Source organism: Lissotriton vulgaris, chromosome 4_1, assembly GCF_964263255.1.
Source record: "Lissotriton vulgaris chromosome 4_1, aLisVul1.2, whole genome shotgun sequence".
In the NCBI taxonomy this organism is placed as follows: Eukaryota; Metazoa; Chordata; class Amphibia; order Caudata; family Salamandridae; genus Lissotriton; species Lissotriton vulgaris.
The window spans coordinates 1,889,312,516-1,889,329,111 of NC_141691.1; the positions used below are offsets into that span (position 1 = coordinate 1,889,312,516).

Sequence of the window (16,596 nt, forward strand, 5' to 3'; positions counted from 1 at the left end):
CTGCGCCCAGCCACGTTCCCAGAGGAACGTTGCGTGAACAGGTGCGTGCACGCTTCCATGGACACGGGAGGGTGTTTACAAGCGCCCCAGGAGGCGGGAGCGGGCAGAATCTGAGCTGGACACCCAAGTAGTAGTCCAGTTCCCTCTGGTGACATTTACCCCCTCCTACACCTTCTTAGGATAGAGATGGGTGTGGCCTCCCTTCACTCCCTTCCCCACAGTGGCTTTGAATTGCCGAAGCCATAATAGTGCTTCTCTCTTGTTTTGTTTTTCCCAATTTACCGGAGGATCCTGCCCACCTACCCATTAGATGAGACGTTAAGGAGGAGAACAAGCTTATACCCCTGACGAGAACGTCAGCAACCCTGAACAACCCTGCCTTTGTGTACATCTGATTTCTTTTCAATAAACAACTATTTGCAACATCTTTTGTGTCGTGGTCCTACCTGCCCTGCCGACACGTGGTGGAGAAAGCGGGCAGCGGAGGTCCATTGAGTGCCCAAAATGGAAGCGCTTATACAGCACATCGTTGAAGGGCAGGAAACATTTAGAGTGGGCAGTCGAACGCCAAATAACATCTACCTAGGCTGACCGGAATACATTGAAGGAGCTTATAAAAACCCAGGTCGATGTCTTGCGAAGAACAACAGATGAGCCTCTCCCTGAGGTTACTGGACAGAAAACACACCGAAGCGCATTAGCGTCCCCTAATATATCACTTCAAATGTACTCACGGGGGAAGCCCACGCGGCCTACCAGGTCTCTAATTCAGGAGGGGTGCGGGGAGGGGGGGCGTTCACACCATACGAAGAGATCAAAGCAGTGATCCTGGACCACTTAGGCATGGACCCGAAAGCCTACAGGCTATGGTTCTGGAAAGAAAAAGGCGTGCCGGGGGACAATCCCAAGACCATCTACTTTAAATTAAAACTTGCGGCAGACAAGTGGCTAAGTCCTAATGACAGGTCCAAAGACGAGATAATGCAATCTATCTACCTGGAACAATTCTTGGAGTCCCTGCCTAACAACACCCCGCGATGGCCGAGGCAGCATGCCAATCTGACGGCAGAGCAGGCGGTGGATATGGCCACTTCCTTTTCTAGAGAGCAACCCCGGCTAAACCCCTGGGAACTAGAAAAACCTTTTCGGCCAATGCCCAACCCCAGAAAGTCACTCAGACCCATCAAGGAGCCAGAGAGAGCCAGAATTCCGAAAATAGAACCCCCTCTGCATAAGGGGCCCCAGTGTTTCGATTGTGGGGAGTGGGGCCACATCGCCCACGCCTGTCCCAGGAAGAAAACGGATGAGCCCATGGATATAAGTTTTGTCCCAAGAAACCTCATGTACACTGAGGAAATGGGGACCTGTTTTCATGTAAGTCTTAGCGTCAACAATGCCCCTGTAGTAGCTCTCCTTGAGTCTGCTATTGGGGCGGTACTGGTTAGAGCCAAACAGATTATCCCAGGGAGACAGGTCTTTATACGATGTGTACATGGGTATGTCCGCCCCTACCCGACGGCACGCGTTCCCCTTCAATGTCCAGGGAGTCCCTTCACCTTGGTTATGGTAGGCGTCCTTTCGTCACTACCTGAGGACCTTATCCTCGGTATGCATAACCCCAACTTTCTGTCCTTATTTTCTGACAAAAGGGTCACCCTATAGGTCCTGTCAGAAAAGCCCTGTTATCTCAAGAACCGTGGCAATGTAATAAAAGCTTTTGTTAGGCACAGAAAAACGATTTCACCCTTTCTCATGCCTGGCAAGAAGCCCTACACCTCGAAAGCCAATCAAACCAAGTCTTCCCCCACTTCCAGATCACTAATGGTCTTTTGTATAGGGTAGCTGAGAAGGATGCAACACCCCAGCATTTTGTCCCCAAAGATTTTCGAGACCAGATACTTGCCCATTCCTATTTCCTTGCAGGCCATTCTGGGGCACACAGAACTACCAAAAACCTGATGCAACTCTTTTATTGGCCCGGGATACATGCCCATACAAAACGAAATTGTCAAGAATGTCCTATATGCCAGAAAAAGAATCTGTACCGACCCCCACCAGTACCTCTACAGCCTTTGCCTATCATTGGCCGTCCCTTTGAGAGGGTGGGAATGGACCTCATAGGCCCTCTACCGAAGTCCACGAAAGGGTTTCAACATGTCTTAGTCTTAGTAGACTATTGTACCCAATTTCCAGAAGCCTTTCCCCTTAGGGCTCCAACCACAGCCAACATCGCTGATAAATTGTTGGAGTACTTCTCACGTGTCGGGTTCCCTCTACAAATCTTTATAGATCAAGGGACCCCTTTTGTCTCCCGACTCATAGCCCAAGTATGCAAACTCTTGGATGTGAAACATATTAAAACATCAGTTTGTCACCCTCAGACTGACGGGCTAGTGGAGAGGTACAACGGGACCCTAAAACTGACCTTAAAGAAAATGTTGACAGGACAGGGAAAGAACTGGGACTGCCTCCTTCCCCTTACTCTCTGTCATTCGAGGGCAGGTCCAGAACAGGTTGGGGTGTTCCTATTTTGAGATGCTCTACGGCCGGCAACCTTGGACCCTGCTAGAGATGACAAAGGAAAACTGGGAAAAGGAGGCCGATAACAGTTCCGAAAATCTTGACCACTCTCCCCACCTCCGAACACGTCTCAGCAAATTATGAGACCTCGCCCATACCAACCTAGACAAGAGCCAACAGCGTCAGAAAGTCCTTTATGACCAGGGAAGAAAATGGAGGTTGATACAGGTAAACAATTGGGTCCTGGTACTCCTCCCACTCAAAGGTCAAGAATAAATGGAAGGGCCCATTTCGGGTAGTATCCACCATCGGTAAGACTAGTTATCGTATACAACTGGGTCCCAATCGCTTTCAAACCTACCACATCAACCTCCTAAAAAAATGGATAAGTCCCCCTCCGCGTCCTGTGGCTTACTCCCCCTTGGAAAACACCTCCACTCTAGGAAATGTGGTTGTCAATGAGGCACTCTGTCCAAAGCAACAGAAGGAACTCCTAGATACATTGGAACCCTTCGCCCCTTTGTTTTCTGATCTCCCAGGCCGGACCTCTCTAACTGAACATCGCATAGAGTCCGCCCTTGGGAAAACAGTCAAGCAAAGATCCAATAGAATCCCAGCCACTAGAAGGGAGGCTATGTCCAAAGAAGTCCAAAACATGTTACAGATGGAGTTATACGTCCTTCCCTAAGTAACTGGTCCTCCCCCGTTGTCATGGTTCCCAAACCGGACGGATCAGTGCGCTTTTGCATTGACTTCCACCAGGTGAATGCCATTTCAAAACTAGATGCCTATCCCATCCCCAGGGTAGATGAGCTCATTGAACTCCTCACAGATGCCTGCTACATATCAACTCTTGACCTTACCAATGGATATTGGCAGGTACCCCTTCGACGGTTGGATCAAGAAAAGGCCGCCTTCTCCACTCCCGACGGTCTTTTTGAGTTCACAGTCCTACCTTTCGGCTTGCATGGTGCCCCTGCAACATTTCAAAGACTAATGAATCAAGTACTACAACCCCATCAGGCATTTTCATCAGCATACTTAGACAACATTGTAACTTTCAGCCCCAGTTGGGAAAAACACCTCATCCATTGTAGCAAGGTATTCCAAGATCTTCAAAAAGCCGGTTCACACAAACGCAAAACGGATTCCAGAAGGTCAAATATCTAGGTTATCTGTTAGATTCATACCCCAGTTTTCTGAGATAGCTGCTCCCCTTACGGGATTGTTTAAAAAGGATACCCTTAAAAAACGCCCAACGCCATCTGACTCCCTCTGTACTGATGGCCACCCATAAACGAAAAGAGGCCATCACCAGCAGTCCTGTCCTGATTTACCCCAATTATAGCCACCCTTCATTCTGCAGACAGACGCTTCAGAAGTAGGTCTTGGGGCTGTTCTCTCACAGATTTTGAAGGACAATGTGGAACGGCCCATTTTATTTATCAGTCAGAAACTCTTACCGCGGGAACAGAACTCTCCCAATGTAGAAAACGAATGTCTGCCGATCAAATGGTCCATTGAAAAATGTAGTTATTATCTGTAGGGAAGTCACTTGACACTATACACCGACCATACTCTGCTGGTCTGGATGAGCAGAAACAAAAGCAATAACCCACACAAGATGCTTTGGTTTCTGTCCCTCCAGCCCTTCGCCTTTGAGGTCCGTCATCGTAAAGGGACTATGAACGCCAACGCTGACTTTCTCTCTCCATTCCAAATCATCCCCGACTGGGACGATTCTGGGGGAGGGGTATTGTCAGGGTTCCTCTTTTGTCGTTCACAACCCTGCCCCTTTTCCTGATGGAGCCGCACCTTTCTCTCCTCCCCAGCTTCCTCAGTCAGAGCTACACCTCTCCGCAAGCGAGGATTCCCTACACCTCTGGCCCTTTAAAGATCCAAGCGACAAGTGGATTTGCCCCGCCCCTGGAGGTGGACAGCGGAGTAACAGCAGCAGAAAAGGATCTAGGAGCCTATGGGCAATGTTCTCAAAGACGGAAGACGATCCAGCCCCTCGAGAACCGGAGAAGCAGTAACCAGAGACGCGGAAACAGGTCCCAGCCGAGGGAGAACAGTCTGCCCACCGAGGACCAGTAGCGGAAGAGCCCGGAGGCCGCCTTCTTCACGCTTTGCCCAGCTGCATTCCCGGAGGAATGTGGTTTGAACAGGTACATGCACGCTTCCGGGGACCCGGGAGGGTGTTTACAAGCGCACCGGGAGGCGCGAGCGGGTGATGGGCGGAATCTGAGCTGGACACCTAAGCTGTAGTCCGGTTCCCTCTGGTGACCGTTACTCCCTGCCACACCTTCTTGGGATAGAGACGGGTGCGGCCTCCCTTCCTCCCAGTGGCTTTGAATTGCCAAAATCTTAATAGTGCTTCTCTCTTGTTTTGCTTTTCCCAATTTACCGGAGGATCCTCCCCACCTACCCGTTGGATGAGACGTTAAGGAGAACTATCTTATCCCCCTGAAGAGAACGTCAGCAACAACCCTGCCTTTGTGTACATCTGATTTCTCTTCAATAAACCCCTATTTGCAACATCTTTTATGTCGTGGTCCTACCAGCCCTGTCGACACGCGGCCATCCCCAACAAGATGTAGCAGGTCAGCAGGAGGGCCCTCCGGTACAGAGAGAAGGAGCAGTTCAACGGAGTCCCAAAGGGCAGAAGTAGCCCGAGCAAACACGCAGGTCGTGTTTAGGGACTGAAGGCCGGAGCTGGTGGATGCAAAACATTGCGGCCACAAGACTCCAACCACCTAGACTCCCGAGTGGGGGGAAGCAACGGTGGAGGAGAGGAAGGAAGGGCATCCTGGACTACCAGTCCTTGAGTGCTAGGATGAAGGGACAAACAGGCATGGTCATCTGGAGCCGACTGGTGGCAATGCGCAACAGCACAAGGCACGGGGTCACCCGATGAGGACATCATACAACGACCTGCCAAAAGGCAACAGAGGCTTCACATCCACCGTGCCCTGGTGAAGAAAATCCAACAAAGGATCCGAAGGCAGGGAGAGAAAGGGCGGATGCATTTGTAAGATATGAACAGCCCTACTAACTGTCCTCGCAAAGTCTATGCTAGCCTCCGTGGCCATCCGAGGGGGAGACAGCAAGTCATCCGTTGGGGACGGCTGCAGAATAATCTGTCCGCCCAACGACAGAGGCCCTGTAGAAAAATGAGCCGGCCAGTTCCCCATGGGGCCCTGCTCCATGGAGCATGGAAAAATCTCTGTGGGCGGTGAACCCACTGGGGTCATGTCTTCCAGCAGAGGAACAGCCGGGGATGGGACCGGCGTCGGCCAACATCGGCTGGCATTGGATCGGCGCCGACGACCTTCGTAGAGGACTCGTCCACCCGGCATCGACTCGACCTCAACTGAGACAGGAGCCTGCGGTGAGAAACGAAGTCGACTTGGAGTTGGACTGCAACCACATTGAGCGACGACGCAGGGAGCCCCGCAGGACTGTGCGAAGACGCGCCAAGAGTGCTAGACGTCAGAGTGAGATGCCCATCTGGGCCGTGTCTCGACGTTGCAGCAACCCCAGAACCGGAGTCATAGCACTCGGTCGGTGCCCAGGGCGAACCCACCGGCGAACCCCTGACCCGAGTCCCTACCCCCACTGTGGGGCCCGAAGTTGCGCCAGGGAGAGGAGGTGACCCAAAGAAGGCCTAGAGTGTCCTGAAATAGGCCCCAATCAGGGTCCGAGTCGCCCTAGCACCAGGAAACAGTGGATTGGAGGGGGTCGACTCCTGAGGGCTCGCATCCAGTGAAGACCCCGGTGTCATGCTTGAAAAAGGTCAACTACCTCTGTGACTTCTTCCAGTGCTTACCTAAGGCACGCGAACAATGTCCACGGGAACAACTCTGGGATCTACCACAAGCAGACCCCTCAGCATGGGAGGGAGAACTGCGCCATTTCGATCCTTCCGCAGGAGACGGAAGCCGGTGCAGCGAGGACTCTGACTGGGACAACCGGGCAGACATCAGTTTCATCTGACGTTACTGCAGGGGCTGTGGCTTCAGCTGCCAGCAGGCGTTGTACTCAGCGGAGTCGTGATGCTCGCCCAAGCACCACATACAGCTCTTGTGTGGATCCGTCGCCGACATCTGCCGCAAAAAGGACACACATGCTTTGAAGCCCGCAGGCATCGGCGCACTATTCCAGACACGAAATACGTCGTGAGGGCCTGAACCAACACAGGCCAGAGAAACCGCTAAACTCTGGATCCGAGTTGGGACGTGGAAAAGAAGAAAACTGAAGTCAGAACGCCGGGAGGCTGGGGGGTAGTATATGGCTCCACTGACGTCACTTCCGTGGACAACGTCAGAATGGAGCCAGGTAACGCTGCCCCCTGGTGTGCAGAGCGGTACTGCAGGGGAAAAAAGTTTTACGGATCCAGTCTGACGCCTGGGGATATTCTAAGTTAAGGAATCTGCGGCTAGATGTCTCTATCAGATATTTCCTACAAGGTTTAAAACATCTAGGGAATAAATTAAGGACTTGAATTCAAGAAAGATCTAGTGATGAGAACCAGTATGCCACTTCTAGATGGTGGCGGAGACATGCTTGTGCTGATTTTGTATAAAAAACTTCCGGTCACAGTCTCATATTTCGGAGATACTTCATAATGAAGAATATGTGGAAAAATATTTAGAAACCTACCATTATAAATTAGTCAGATTTCAAAAAGTGAAAATATAACAGCTAAGTAGTGTCCCTATGAAAAAGTGGGAACATCTGATACACTTAAAAGCATATAGTATGTAAAATGAAACATACCTTGAGTGAGATATCCTCTCAAATGTACTCATGGTCTTATCAACTGAAGATGATGCTAGATCATTACCTATAAAAAACATACGGTCAGTTAGGTTTATTTTGCATTGGAATAACGATATGGCAAATAACTTGTCAATTTAGAAATATTGGGTTTGGCTCAATATATGCAAAGATTGTGACATATCTTTACAAGGTTAAAAACAGTGTGGTCTCTTGTGCTCATACACCACTTACTTTTGGTGTCAGCACTCAAATGATGATCAATGACACCTACTCAGGTCCTCAGTGTTGACAATCATAAAATGAGCATCACTAGAAAATCTAAAAAAATAATTAACTAACTAACTCACTAAAAACTAGGGATCCTGGAGGATATTACCATTCTTTTGAGCCTCACATTTGTCAAGTGTAATGGGTAGAAACAACTTTTCATGTATCACTCTAAACATGCATTACAGTACCAAGTGCTACTGCAAGAACAATTTTTTGTTTTAACTCCGTTACCAACATTCCACTTCTACCACCTGCAAGAAAAGCATTCCTGACCATCAAATAGACCTCATCTGGTAGAATATGGAAAGTATCTGTGCCTGTCCCACCAGTCTCTTCCTCCTGCTTTCCCCCTTTCTTTCTCATCTCCCTGTTTCCCCTGGTTCCATAAACTGTTCCCTGCCCTCTACTGTGAAACCCCATGTTCCTTCAATCTCTTCCTTTTACCACTGCCACTGGCCCTATGTTGCCTCTCCCCCTGCTTCTTTATTAACTCTCCACGCTCCCCCTATCACTCCAACTTCTAGTGCCTTTTCCATTCCCTCACTTATCGCCCTCTCATCATTCGGCTTCCCACATTTACTCCCTTTAGACTCTGCCCTTCCTTCATATCATACTCTATCCCCACCTCTAAATCCACTTCTACTCCCTCCTCTTGCATCCTCTTTACCAACTTCCACTTGAACCTCTTCTTGACCACTTATGTTATCCTATCTGTCCTCACCCCATCTACACTTCTCATCCTCTTTATTCTCCGCCTCTTCTCACATTCCCCCACCTTCAATCTCTGCACATCCCCCTCGTTCGTCAGGCCCGCTCCATCTTCTATCTCTGCCCCCTCTTAAGACTCCTCCCTCTACCTACTCTATTCTCCTCATCCAACCTCAAACCCATTTTCTGCCCCCCTTGTCTTTCTTTCATGCCTTCCTAATCCTTCTTCCTTCTCAACTCCACCTTTTGTTATTGCTCCTTCCTTGCCCTCTCCCTCCTCCTATCCACTCGAAACCAATTCCAAACTCCACTCCTGGTGTTATGTTTTTTGATCTGGTTCCCCCCTTCCCCTCTCTTGTTGTTATTATTAAGTTTATCACTTGTCATTCTTTTGACCCGTGGGTCCATTTTAGTTGAACGACAATTGGGAAGCTTATGTTTCATGTAAAGCTTCACATGCATCACAATAATCAATGCTATATAAATCTGTTGAATACATCTATAAATATATTTTGATAGCAGACCACTAAAAGTAGGAGGAAACTGTGATAGCCTTCTTCAGTACATTTACCAAATGGAGTATGTCATCCCAACATATGGCACAATGCAGATAAAAAGCAGAACTATATTTGCAGGGCTGTTTTTTTAAATCCAGGCATACATATCACCAGTGGTAACCTTGAAGAAATCAGATATGCTAATTTAACTAACAAAGGCATATAATAAAACCTGTTGCATTTGAAGCACACAGAATATTTTTTTTTAAAGAAACTCATACTTTCCATTGCACAATCTACAAAGAAATGTGTTCCCTTTTAGCAGCCAATTTAATATACAGGCGTCCAAGATAACCAGTACTGAAGCAGTTATGTATCTTTGTTGATATTTTTTCCGGTAGATACTCTACTTAGCTGCATATTCCTCAACTTTAGAATATAGGGTGCGCATCAGATTGGATCCGGAAACTTTTTTGCAATGCTACAGTGTGCTGTTAGGTGGCACCATACAGCTCCGTACCATCTCCAAAATTATGGACTGGAGCTGCATGAAAGCACCACCCTTGCTGGACTCTCCTTTTTTTAAACATACTTTATTAATTTTCTCAAGACATAGCACCTGATGTACGAGCTACTTACCTTCGGTAACGATGTATCTGGTAGAGATGATTCTAGCCGCAGATTCATCAACGTAGAATTATCCCCAGGCATGAGACTGGATCCGGAAATGTTTTGCCCAACAGCCCTGCGCGCCAGGGGACGGCATCACGCGGCTCCGCACAGGCGTCATCCACATAAGTGACGTCAGCGAGGTCACATAAGTCCGACCCCAGAAAGCACCTACGTCAGTTTTCTTCTGAGAACTTTTCTGCGCCACAACGCAGAGCCATCAGTCAAAACTGTGGGATTATGGGAACAGTGCGCGAAAGAATAGAAAAAGGATGGTGACAAACAACCCCATAAGGAGCAGTGTCAACACTGCAGCAGCCAAAGGCAGGGAAAAGAAAAAGAACAGAGCACAACCCTGAGCAGCCACTCTGCCAGGAGGTAGACAGGCCCCCTCTGGAGACAAGAAACCCATGCAAAAATGCCACAACAACATACAGCAGGACTACAACCCCAACCAGGAACAATGAAGGGGAGCTGGGGGCAAGACAAACAGGAACCACAATTCTCCAGGGGAACCCCAGCACAGAGTGCGACAACCCGCCCCAAGGAACAAGGGCATGGGCACGGAGAGATGACCCCAACCCAAAGGGTAGCAGAGGGACAGGGCCCTTAGCAACCAAGGGGAGAGGGACGGGAGGGAAGAAGAGAAGGCAAGCTATAACCTGGACCAGAGCAGAGATGCACAGGAGAACATATAACTCCATCCTCCCAGTGTCAAAGAGGAGAAAGGGACAAGAAACCGAACAAATCGTCCCGTTAAAACAGCGTAAGAAAGAACTCAAAGCAGATGCAGCCACCCACCGGGAGGCTAGTGCAGAAGACCAAGTCAAAGGCCCTCGCAGAATGGGGAGGAAGGGTGGGCCATGAAGGAATCTGCGGCTAGAATCGTTTCTACCAGATACATCGCTACCGAAGGTAAGTAACTCGTACATCTGATAGAGACTACTAGCCGCAGATTCCTTAACGTAGAATAGATACCCTAGCCATACTCACGGGGAAGGAGGGTCTGCGAAAGGGCCCGCTGGCCTGGACATAACAGAGGGCCCCGGAGGGTACCAGTCCAGCAGCCAAGGCGAGGAGATTTTTCCCGCATGTAAGTGGAACGCCCACTGCAGAACGCCACCGTACCCACGGAGCGGGGGAAGAAGAAAAGGAGAAAGAGGAAGCCCATTCACACTCAACAGAGGAAATAAGGCAAGGCAAGGGGAGGCTGAAGCACCTCACGTCCTTACAGGGCTACAGAACCTCCAACCAAGGCCAAAGCAAGTAAGAGGAAGAAGATCAACCCAGAGGCCCTAAGGAGACAAGGGAGAAAGAAGGAGAGCAGCCCTGGGCACCCAGGAAAACCGGCAGGCTGCGCCCGAAAGAGGGAGAAACGCAAGGACCCTCCCAACCACCAGGACAGTGAACATGAGGGCGAAGAAGGCCCGAACACACCACAGAGAGGGGTACGCACACATTACCCAAAGGAAGCAGAACCAGAGTCACAACGCCAGGCCACAGACAGTAGGCCAGACCTGACTAACAGCGCAGCAACCCTGGAGAAAAACACCTTGTTGTGCCACCAAGGCATTCTTATTCAGCAACAAGGAAATTGCACCTGCAAGTACATAAGAGCCATGGAGAGCAGAGGCCCTAAGGTGACCACAACTCCCCAGCACGTAACGAGCTATATAACAGCTACCAGTACCCCACATAGGGTATGTTAGTCCAAATATGGGATCCCTTTTAGGAAGAAACTTCCGCAGCAGAGGACAACAGAAGAGCTACGGGAAAAAAACCCTGCAGATTGCTTGCCATGCAGCCAAGAGAAGAACAGGAGGCCTAGTGTGAGAAGGTGGCCTGATATGCAGTGCTCACTATTCTAGTGAACACTATGTATCAGTCCAGCAACCCTTATTGATGATTGGTTGTAAGTCAACCTTATAGACCAGCTATCCTAGTAGCGTGGATACGAGCAGTCTAAGGCTAAAGACTCGAGAGGGCGCGTTAAGCCAGCTGTTTACCACACATATACCCCTTGAATACCAAGTGAAAGGACACCACACAAGTGTTATGAAAATAAACAGTTATTTATTTAAAGATCACAACAGCCCTGTACTCTTTATGAGGACAGGGTACTAAGCACAAACCAAAACTCTTACAAAAATACTTAAGTTAGCACAGTATATACAAATGCCCGAGGGGCACGGAAAACCATATACTCTGAAAGTGGAATGCGAAATTCCTAGCAGGTAAGTACAGTACTAATAGCTTTTGGAATCGCTAGGACTTGACTAGGGAATCGTTAGATTACTTCTAGGAGGCCTAGGGGACTCGGGTGCAGTGTGTGCACTCTCACGCGAGATGCGGGACAAAAGTCTATGGTAGCTAGGAAATAGAAAGTTAGTGTTCTCGGGCGAACCCGACCTGGTAGGGAGAAAACGAAAGTAGATTCTGACCCTTGGATAGTGAGGCTATGCTGGGGCACCGAAATGCCGAAGTTACCTAGCCCAGGGGCTGCAGCTGCATAGGTCTGAAAAGACGTCGGGAATCCTCGTAGACGGACCAGGAGCCGGAAGAAAAGATGCTGGCCGGTGTCCAGTGAAGAAAGTTCAGTTGGATCCAAGCCTGGATCTCGAAGATAGATGACACCTGAAAGCAGAGGGGACCAAGTTCGAGACTACTAGCCAGTAGTCAGTGGGCACCAGGAGGGCACCGGATGGTAGCCACCTCGACAAGGTGAGTGGGTGACGCTTGACTCGAAGATCTCACGGACCAGGAGGCGTTGTCGGCGACCAGGATGGAGGATCGAGCTGTCCCACGAAGATAGAAGCTGTCGGCGTCGCTGGACCCAGGATTGGGCAACAAAGCCTTGGCAAATTCAAGCCCACGCGGTGGACCTAAAATGGCGTCTGGAGTGGACCAGGAGGGTCCGGGGTGCCTCTCTTGAAGAAGGAAGCAAGGGCCAGCCTGGAGCAACCAGACCAGCAGTCGTGAAGTCGTTGGGCGTCGTTCAGAAGGCCACAAGCCAGCCGGCTAGTAGCCAAACAACGCGGTGCACAGCAAACAGCAGAAGGGCCCCACGCAGATCGTGGAGATGCAGGGGGGCTGACCTTGGGTGCTGGAGCTGCGCCGGGTCGGGGCTTCTCGGACCCCAAAGCACTCACCAGTGGAGGACACGGTGGGCTTGCAGTAAAGATGTCGTGCAGTCTTGGCGATCGTCGGTCCCTTGAGGTCTCGTCGCACTCACGGTTCTCAGCTTGGCTGTAGAGGTGAGTAGAGGTCAGAGGTGCCAGGGAAGCCGGGTCTCGTCGAGCTGGGTCGTCGGATTCGTGATGAAGGACTTGCAGCAGACCGCAGTGTTCTTTAGGATGGTGCCCGCTTGATGCAGGGTGACTACTCCTTAGCCACAAGGGAGAATCTTGAAGAAGAAATCGTGAAGTCCTTTCGAAGAAAGTGGTATCTTGATTCCAAAGATGATCTGATTTGAACAGGGGGCCCGCTCCTATCTTTATACTAAAAAAGGGGGCTGACCCGGTGACTAGGTCCTGCCTATGGGTGGGACTAGGTGGGGGGTGGTTACACCCCTCAGCCATGCCGGACTTCCCCAGGCCAGGGGCTGGTGTGCCCCTGGAACTGGTTCAGACCGGCCTATGCGTAGTGAGCACCGGGGTGCCACTCAGCAGTCACCTTCCTGTAAAGCCCTGCCTACCCAGGATACACAAAACCATGTCTGGGACGGTGCTAGCACCGCCCCTGACAGGAAACCCTTTGTCCAGGCTCCCCTCGCTGGAAGGACTCCCAGCTGCAGGGGGTCAGACTCGTGTCTGTGGTGGCAGCATCCATTTTGTGGAGCTGAGGCTTCAGTTAACTTTAACCGGGGTTCACAGTTACATACATGTCGTGTCCCTCTAGAAGGGTGGAATGCTAACCCCGTCGCCAGAATTGGCGAGGGGTTAGTATTCCAATTCGTATGACACCTTACTCGACATGTTTTGATAAAGCAATACCAAAGATAGCATTTAACCGCGAGGATTATAATGCACTTAAGAGTATATGGTATGCGATATCATGGAACAGCTATTAGGACTTGATTCCGCAAGCTGCAGACAGGCTCAGCTCATGCCAGAGCACCATCTCACACGATTCCAAGCACTCTGCCTTCAGGATTGTCAAGGCCTGCCATAGGAGTGACTGATAGGAATCTGTGTGTCCATTTTAGGGTTAGGTATAGGTATACTACACCTACAGCAAAGGGTGATTACACGACTTTGCCCCAGCTGTCATGCAGCCAGTTGTGTCAAATTTAGGAGGCCAGCCAGGGGTGGCATAATACATGCTGCAGCCCCTGGCAGCCCTGGGTACACCCATGCCCTGAGTTACAGGGTCTGATAGGGTGGCCCAGTACCAATTGGAAATGTACCTAGGGTACATGGAATCCATTTTAAAGAGAGAGCAGTAGGCCTGGGGTCCTGATTGGCAGGGTCCCAGGTCGACTATGTCCAAAACCAGCTAAAACACAGGGCAAAAAGTTGGGGGCAACCATAGTCAGGAGGTACCTTCCTACACAACCCCCCCCCAAACGAAAGGAGATAAGGCTATCCTTGTCCAGGTAAGCCTCTATTACCTAAGTGGCCATATAAGGAAGTACCAGCTCTGGCTTGGTTTCCCCCTGTGTCATGGTCCACTAGGCAACCCCTCACCCTAAGGGTATCTGAGGGTCTCCACCATAGGGAATCTCTGTCTCTGGTGTGTCTTGGGAAAGTAAAAGGCTGATGCTGGGATGGAGTACTGAAGTGAGGCTCCTCTACCTTTGGGCTCAACTTCCTCCAATCACCATCCATCATATGTGCCTTTCTTTCTTTAGCTGAGATGCACTGAGCTCTCAGGGTCAGCCTCTGGCTACCTAAAGCTGGAGGCTGAGTCCCTCTGTTTGGCTTACTGGAGGGACAGGTCAGGTCTGGGGTTTTTAGGCCCCATGTTTGGCTGTGCCCAACAGTGTCCAGCTGTGGGAGTTCCCTAACTACTTTTAAGGGGGATCCCTCAGGAGTCTGACCTATTTTCACTTGGCTAGGTTTACCAGCTTCAGTGATCCTAATCTGCTGATTAAGGGGTTCTTTTGGACAGGGGGCCCTTTGGGGTCCACCACTGGCCTCCCTGGTCTCTGCAGCCCTGGGCTGACTGAGGCAGGGTAGAGAGGTGCAGGTTACCTGCTCCAGACTGGGTCCCACCTGAGAAGGGTCCACTGACATCAGGGGCTCTGCCAGGCTAGGCCTGACTACCTCTGGGGCAGTTCCTTCAGCAGGGGTAGAGTCAGTTCCCTGAGGAGGCTGGCTCTCACCTAGTGTCTGGGAGGGGGAAGACTCTTCTTCCTCCTCAATGCTCTCTGTTTGAGTGGAGTGATCCATGGTTTCAGGCTTCACAACCTCACTATCTGTCTGAGTAGAGGCTGAGACCATTTCAACCTTGCCAACCTTTTCAGGAGGGCACTCAGTTTGTGTTTGGGCTGTGACTGTCACAGCCCTCCTATCCTGTTCTGGAAAGTCTGTCTGAGCCTGGGCAGTGGCTACCACTGCCCTTCCAACCTTTTCAGGGAGGAATGGTGCTGGGACTGGGGCTGTAGCTATTACTGCCCCACTAACCTGTCTGGATAGGCCTATCATTCTGGAATGAGTTTCTTGTTCCACCTCAGCCCATGCTGAGAGTTCCAGGTCATTCCCCAGTAAGCAATCTACAGGTAGGTTATCTGTCACTGCCACTCTCATGGGCCCTGTGACATTACCCCAGCTGAGCTTGACTACTGCCATGGGATGCCTTCTCTTCATTCCATGAATGTCTGTCACCTGATAAGTAAAACCAGGGGTCAGTTGAGCAGAGGGGACCAGATGGTCACTCACCATGGTGAGGCTGGCCCCTGTGTCTCTGAATGCCTCAACTTTCTGACCATTCACTAAAACTTCTTGTCTATACTTGCCCAAAATGTGGGGTCCAGTAGTGAAGTTGGCAAACCCCATGCCAGTCTCACAGACAAGAGTGTGGTCAGGGAACCTGGCTAAGCCATAGTCCTCCTGATTGCCCAAAGTAATGCCCACCACATTCTTGGGGGCACTCCCACCACCTGGGGGATTACCACTAGTGGTAACAGGAGGTTTAGGAGTATTACCTGGGGGTGTATTTCCCTTATTACCATTTTTAGGGCAACTGGCATCACTTTTGTAATGACCCACCTGTTTACAGGTATGGCAATAAGGTTTCTTCTGTTCTGAAGGAGTGTTCTGGGACCCACCACCCTTGTTGGAATTTTGGGGCCCTTGGGAAGTCTTCTCTGTGGATTTATCCCCACCCTTCTCTTGAGGCTTGGTTGATTCCTTTTTCTGGTCACCACCCTGGTTTTAGGCCTAACCCTGGTTCTGACCCATTTGTCTGCCCTCTTACCCAATTCCTGTGGAGAGGTCAACTCAGAGTCTACCAGGTGCTGATGTAATAGCTGGTTCTGACAATTATTTAAGATTTGCTCCCTCATAATTAGATTGTACAATCCTTTATAATCAGTAACCTTACTGCCCAGCAACCAGCCCTCAAAAGCCTTAGTGGCACAATCTACAAAGTCAGCCCAATCTTGAGACTGAGTTTTCTGGGTATCCCTGAACAGCACCCTGTACTGCTCAGTGGTTAGGCCAAACCCATCAACCAGTGCACTTTTCAAGACTTGGTAATCATTAGCATCCTCCACCCTTGTGGTGAGGAGCTTGTCTCTTCCTTTACCCTCAAAGGAGAGCCACAAGATAGCTGCCCACTGACTTGGGGGAACACCTTGCACAGTGCAGGCCCTCTCCAAAGCAGTAATCCATTTGTGGATGTCATCCCCTTGCTTAAAGGGGGGCACTATCTTACCAAGGTGTTTTGTATCAAAACTCCTTTCCCTATTGCTAGGTACAATGCTGCCACCAGTGGGGACTGTCCCACCCAATTGTTGCTCTCTAGCAAAGGCAAGCCTTTCTTTGGCCAGGGCAAGTTCTTCCCTTTCAATCCTCAGATTGGCTGCCTTTTCCTTAGCTTCATACATTCTCCTCTGGGGAGATGTCATTCCCCTTTGAGAGGAACGTTGAGAGCCATTGGTATGAAGGGATCTGATAGAGCCTCTTGATAGAGATCTATCTCGTCCATT

At 50.2% G+C, this 16,596-nt stretch overlaps 1 protein-coding gene across 3 annotated transcripts in view; it reads right to left on the reverse strand.

Annotated features, from left to right (window-relative positions):
• Positions 1-16,596, reverse strand: part of ASAP1 (ArfGAP with SH3 domain, ankyrin repeat and PH domain 1) — a 1,926,573-nt gene that overhangs the window by 210,377 nt on the left and 1,699,600 nt on the right. For all 3 annotated transcript variants that reach the window (XM_086966222.1, XM_086966220.1, XM_086966221.1), the window contains one exon: positions 7,300-7,366. In XM_086966222.1, the coding sequence (XP_086822348.1) occupies positions 7,300-7,366 (67 nt within the window). The remainder of the gene's footprint in view (positions 1-7,299; positions 7,367-16,596) is intronic.